The 7,500-nt window shown below is 39.9% G+C and overlaps 1 protein-coding gene across 1 annotated transcript in view; it reads left to right on the forward strand.

Annotated features, from left to right (window-relative positions):
• Positions 1-6,764: 6,764 nt before the first annotated feature.
• Positions 6,765-7,500, forward strand: part of LOC128682192 (uncharacterized) — a 1,676-nt gene continuing 940 nt past the window's right edge. The window contains exon 1 of the mRNA XM_053766781.2: positions 6,765-7,500. This exon is cut by the window's right edge and continues 940 nt beyond it. Within this exon, the coding sequence (XP_053622756.1) occupies positions 6,765-7,500 (736 nt within the window).

Here is a 7,500-nt window from a genome sequence, read left to right on the forward strand (position 1 = left end):
TAACCTAACCTAACCTAACCTAACCTAACCTAACCTAACCTAACCTAACCTAACCTAACCTAACCTAACCTAACCTAACCTAACCTAACCTAACCTAACCTAACCTAACCTAACCTAACCTAACCTAACCTAACCTAACCTAACCTAACCTAACCTAACCTAACCTAACCTAACCTAACCTAACCTAACCTAACCTAACCTAACCTAACCTAACCTAACCTAACCTAACCTAACCTAACCTAACCTAACCTAACCTAACCTAACCTAACCTAACCTAACCTAACCTAACCTAACCTAACCTAACCTAACCTAACCTAACCTAACCTAACCTAACCTAACCTAACCTAACCTAACCTAACCTAACCTAACCTAACCTAACCTAACCTAACCTAACCTAACCTAACCTAACCTAACCTAACCTAACCTAACCTAACCTAACCTAACCTAACCTAACCTAACCTAACCTAACCTAACCTAACCTAACCTAACCTAACCTAACCTAACCTAACCTAACCTAACCTAACCTAACCTAACCTAACCTAACCTAACCTAACCTAACCTAACCTAACCTAACCTAACCTAACCTAACCTAACCTAACCTAACCTAACCTAACCTAACCTAACCTAACCTAACCTAACCTAACCTAACCTAACCTAACCTAACCTAACCTAACCTAACCTAACCTAACCTAACCTAACCTAACCTAACCTAACCTAACCTAACCTAACCTAACCTAACCTAACCTAACCTAACCTAACCTAACCTAACCTAACCTAACCTAACCTAACCTAACCTAACCTAACCTAACCTAACCTAACCTAACCTAACCTAACCTAACCTAACCTAACCTAACCTAACCTAACCTAACCTAACCTAACCTAACCTAACCTAACCTAACCTAACCTAACCTAACCTAACCTAACCTAACCTAACCTAACCTAACCTAACCTAACCTAACCTAACCTAACCTAACCTAACCTAACCTAACCTAACCTAACCTAACCTAACCTAACCTAACCTAACCTAACCTAACCTAACCTAACCTAACCTAACCTAACCTAACCTAACCTAACCTAACCTAACCTAACCTAACCTAACCTAACCTAACCTAACCTAACCTAACCTAACCTAACCTAACCTAACCTAACCTAACCTAACCTAACCTAACCTAACCTAACCTAACCTAACCTAACCTAACCTAACCTAACCTAACCTAACCTAACCTAACCTAACCTAACCTAACCTAACCTAACCTAACCTAACCTAACCTAACCTAACCTAACCTAACCTAACCTAACCTAACCTAACCTAACCTAACCTAACCTAACCTAACCTAACCTAACCTAACCTAACCTAACCTAACCTAACCTAACCTAACCTAACCTAACCTAACCTAACCTAACCTAACCTAACCTAACCTAACCTAACCTAACCTAACCTAACCTAACCTAACCTAACCTAACCTAACCTAACCTAACCTAACCTAACCTAACCTAACCTAACCTAACCTAACCTAACCTAACCTAACCTAACCTAACCTAACCTAACCTAACCTAACCTAACCTAACCTAACCTAACCTAACCTAACCTAACCTAACCTAACCTAACCTAACCTAACCTAACCTAACCTAACCTAACCTAACCTAACCTAACCTAACCTAACCTAACCTAACCTAACCTAACCTAACCTAACCTAACCTAACCTAACCTAACCTAACCTAACCTAACCTAACCTAACCTAACCTAACCTAACCTAACCTAACCTAACCTAACCTAACCTAACCTAACCTAACCTAACCTAACCTAACCTAACCTAACCTAACCTAACCTAACCTAACCTAACCTAACCTAACCTAACCTAACCTAACCTAACCTAACCTAACCTAACCTAACCTAACCTAACCTAACCTAACCTAACCTAACCTAACCTAACCTAACCTAACCTAACCTAACCTAACCTAACCTAACCTAACCTAACCTAACCTAACCTAACCTAACCTAACCTAACCTAACCTAACCTAACCTAACCTAACCTAACCTAACCTAACCTAACCTAACCTAACCTAACCTAACCTAACCTAACCTAACCTAACCTAACCTAACCTAACCTAACCTAACCTAACCTAACCTAACCTAACCTAACCTAACCTAACCTAACCTAACCTAACCTAACCTAACCTAACCTAACCTAACCTAACCTAACCTAACCTAACCTAACCTAACCTAACCTAACCTAACCTAACCTAACCTAACCTAACCTAACCTAACCTAACCTAACCTAACCTAACCTAACCTAACCTAACCTAACCTAACCTAACCTAACCTAACCTAACCTAACCTAACCTAACCTAACCTAACCTAACCTAACCTAACCTAACCTAACCTAACCTAACCTAACCTAACCTAACCTAACCTAACCTAACCTAACCTAACCTAACCTAACCTAACCTAACCTAACCTAACCTAACCTAACCTAACCTAACCTAACCTAACCTAACCTAACCTAACCTAACCTAACCTAACCTAACCTAACCTAACCTAACCTAACCTAACCTAACCTAACCTAACCTAACCTAACCTAACCTAACCTAACCTAACCTAACCTAACCTAACCTAACCTAACCTAACCTAACCTAACCTAACCTAACCTAACCTAACCTAACCTAACCTAACCTAACCTAACCTAACCTAACCTAACCTAACCTAACCTAACCTAACCTAACCTAACCTAACCTAACCTAACCTAACCTAACCTAACCTAACCTAACCTAACCTAACCTAACCTAACCTAACCTAACCTAACCTAACCTAACCTAACCTAACCTAACCTAACCTAACCTAACCTAACCTAACCTAACCTAACCTAACCTAACCTAACCTAACCTAACCTAACCTAACCTAACCTAACCTAACCTAACCTAACCTAACCTAACCTAACCTAACCTAACCTAACCTAACCTAACCTAACCTAACCTAACCTAACCTAACCTAACCTAACCTAACCTAACCTAACCTAACCTAACCTAACCTAACCTAACCTAACCTAACCTAACCTAACCTAACCTAACCTAACCTAACCTAACCTAACCTAACCTAACCTAACCTAACCTAACCTAACCTAACCTAACCTAACCTAACCTAACCTAACCTAACCTAACCTAACCTAACCTAACCTAACCTAACCTAACCTAACCTAACCTAACCTAACCTAACCTAACCTAACCTAACCTAACCTAACCTAACCTAACCTAACCTAACCTAACCTAACCTAACCTAACCTAACCTAACCTAACCTAACCTAACCTAACCTAACCTAACCTAACCTAACCTAACCTAACCTAACCTAACCTAACCTAACCTAACCTAACCTAACCTAACCTAACCTAACCTAACCTAACCTAACCTAACCTAACCTAACCTAACCTAACCTAACCTAACCTAACCTAACCTAACCTAACCTAACCTAACCTAACCTAACCTAACCTAACCTAACCTAACCTAACCTAACCTAACCTAACCTAACCTAACCTAACCTAACCTAACCTAACCTAACCTAACCTAACCTAACCTAACCTAACCTAACCTAACCTAACCTAACCTAACCTAACCTAACCTAACCTAACCTAACCTAACCTAACCTAACCTAACCTAACCTAACCTAACCTAACCTAACCTAACCTAACCTAACCTAACCTAACCTAACCTAACCTAACCTAACCTAACCTAACCTAACCTAACCTAACCTAACCTAACCTAACCTAACCTAACCTAACCTAACCTAACCTAACCTAACCTAACCTAACCTAACCTAACCTAACCTAACCTAACCTAACCTAACCTAACCTAACCTAACCTAACCTAACCTAACCTAACCTAACCTAACCTAACCTAACCTAACCTAACCTAACCTAACCTAACCTAACCTAACCTAACCTAACCTAACCTAACCTAACCTAACCTAACCTAACCTAACCTAACCTAACCTAACCTAACCTAACCTAACCTAACCTAACCTAACCTAACCTAACCTAACCTAACCTAACCTAACCTAACCTAACCTAACCTAACCTAACCTAACCTAACCTAACCTAACCTAACCTAACCTAACCTAACCTAACCTAACCTAACCTAACCTAACCTAACCTAACCTAACCTAACCTAACCTAACCTAACCTAACCTAACCTAACCTAACCTAACCTAACCTAACCTAACCTAACCTAACCTAACCTAACCTAACCTAACCTAACCTAACCTAACCTAACCTAACCTAACCTAACCTAACCTAACCTAACCTAACCTAACCTAACCTAACCTAACCTAACCTAACCTAACCTAACCTAACCTAACCTAACCTAACCTAACCTAACCTAACCTAACCTAACCTAACCTAACCTAACCTAACCTAACCTAACCTAACCTAACCTAACCTAACCTAACCTAACCTAACCTAACCTAACCTAACCTAACCTAACCTAACCTAACCTAACCTAACCTAACCTAACCTAACCTAACCTAACCTAACCTAACCTAACCTAACCTAACCTAACCTAACCTAACCTAACCTAACCTAACCTAACCTAACCTAACCTAACCTAACCTAACCTAACCTAACCTAACCTAACCTAACCTAACCTAACCTAACCTAACCTAACCTAACCTAACCTAACCTAACCTAACCTAACCTAACCTAACCTAACCTAACCTAACCTAACCTAACCTAACCTAACCTAACCTAACCTAACCTAACCTAACCTAACCTAACCTAACCTAACCTAACCTAACCTAACCTAACCTAACCTAACCTAACCTAACCTAACCTAACCTAACCTAACCTAACCTAACCTAACCTAACCTAACCTAACCTAACCTAACCTAACCTAACCTAACCTAACCTAACCTAACCTAACCTAACCTAACCTAACCTAACCTAACCTAACCTAACCTAACCTAACCTAACCTAACCTAACCTAACCTAACCTAACCTAACCTAACCTAACCTAACCTAACCTAACCTAACCTAACCTAACCTAACCTAACCTAACCTAACCTAACCTAACCTAACCTAACCTAACCTAACCTAACCTAACCTAACCTAACCTAACCTAACCTAACCTAACCTAACCTAACCTAACCTAACCTAACCTAACCTAACCTAACCTAACCTAACCTAACCTAACCTAACCTAACCTAACCTAACCTAACCTAACCTAACCTAACCTAACCTAACCTAACCTAACCTAACCTAACCTAACCTAACCTAACCTAACCTAACCTAACCTAACCTAACCTAACCTAACCTAACCTAACCTAACCTAACCTAACCTAACCTAACCTAACCTAACCTAACCTAACCTAACCTAACCTAACCTAACCTAACCTAACCTAACCTAACCTAACCTAACCTAACCTAACCTAACCTAACCTAACCTAACCTAACCTAACCTAACCTAACCTAACCTAACCTAACCTAACCTAACCTAACCTAACCTAACCTAACCTAACCTAACCTAACCTAACCTAACCAGTCTCCCCGCCGCGCGCGAGCTGAACGCACACGGTCCACGTCGCTCCGCGCAAAAAATTCCCCATTTTTCGTTTAAAAAATTAATACCTCCGGATCTAAAAGTGCTACAGCTAAGTGAGATACCTTAAAAAATGCGTGCTTATTAGTGCTATAAACTGTGTGTAGTGTTATAAGTGTAGATTTTTAGTAACTATTTTTAAAAGTGCAAAAACTCTAAATTTTCGTTGACTTTTTTCATATTAAAATCAATAAAAAAACCCAGTGGACAGATATCTTTATGATTCATATACCAAATTAAAGGTTACAATAGTGCGCAACTTTTGACATATAGTACAGTGATATTAAGACAATAGTGTAACAACAGGAAACCCAAACATTTTCACTTTTAAAAATTTTAAACTTCAAAAAATTTTTTCTCTGGAATAAGATCGATAACCCCACTTTTTTGAACTGCTATCTTATGTGTAAAATCAGTGACCACAATTTCACCAAATTTGAGACATTTCTGCTGAGCCATCAGGTGGCTATCACAGAAAAACCATTACAGCCAATCAGCGGTTTTCTTGTGTTTGCGGCTAAACCCATGCACCTACGCTAGTGGTTCAACTGCCTCCTGAAGTGCGGTAAGAAGACGCATCCGAAGGCAGTTTCACCAAGTTCCTGGGATCCCGCGTTCCTGAGATACAGCCGTTTTTCCTGCCGAAATTCAACATCTGGCGACTTCGCGTCATCACACACCAGGACCCTGGAGCCCCAGAGCTAAGTGACATAGTTGAGCCCCTAGTGCATCTATCTGACCATAATTGTGCCAAATCTGAGAATTTTCCCTGCCATAGTTTCTGAGATATACCGTCCTAACCAAAAAAGAGAACATTTTCTCGACGACTTTACGTAATTTCAAACTGAAAAATCACTTTTCTCCTACGGGATTTTTGGACAAACCAACATCATACATCCATAGTCTAGACCTAAAAAATAAGTTTCACGCTGTTTTTGGAATTTTATACCCAGTACTTTCTGAGATATTAAGCTCGTAAAATCGAAAATTTTCACTACTTTTTCGCATTTTTGGTCAAAATTGCACTCTTTTCCAATAGATTAGACCCACAGAAGTACACCTATGCCATTTTTGAAATCTTTTCTCAACTAGTTCCTGAGATATTAATTTATAAATTTAAAATATTTCTCTTACCTTTTTTTTTTTTTTTTTGGTAAAGTCATTCTTTCTTCCATTTACCATGGCAAGCGTTAAAGCCACCTTGCCCACCCTCCCGACCCTCCCCAATTTGTCAGAAAACCCCACAGAAAAAATATATCAGCTAGCAAACATCATTATTGAAGCAATTAATCAAGGAAAAAGCGTCACAGCACCCAACAAGAAATTAATAGTAGAAGCAGCAGAAGCTATTAAGAGCACTACGATAAGAATCACATCGAGCAATAGTGAGAAAAGCTCTCAGGACACCCCTAACCCCCTAACCCCAAACCCCACTATTCAGGAAGACACCCTCAGACGGGTTTTTAGGGAGGAGCTTGAGGCGTTCCATACCCTCTCTACTCCCTCCAAGGCCCCCACATATGCCTCTTTGACCGCCAAGACCCCCACTAAACCAGCCATTCTTGTCAAGACCCCAACCCCCGACGGCGACAACGCCAAACCAGCTATACAGACTCTGAGAGAACAAATCTCATTTAAAGATAAGAACTTCGCCCCTAGCAAAATAACCCAGATTACAAAAGACAAACTTATAATAGAAGTTGAAAACCCACAACAACAGAAAGAAACATTAGAGTACATTAACCAGTTCGAACACCTGCAAGCCTCTATACCAAAGAAACGTAAACCACTAATTATTGCAAAGGGAATCCATAGCCGAATAAAAAGAGAAGAACTTATACAAATCATTACAACACAAAACACTCTCCCAACAGAATCAATCAGGCTGTGCTACTTGACTAACAACAGGAACCCTA

Source organism: Plodia interpunctella, chromosome 29 (assembly GCF_027563975.2).
Source record: "Plodia interpunctella isolate USDA-ARS_2022_Savannah chromosome 29, ilPloInte3.2, whole genome shotgun sequence".
NCBI lineage: Eukaryota > Metazoa > Arthropoda > Insecta > Lepidoptera > Pyralidae > Plodia > Plodia interpunctella.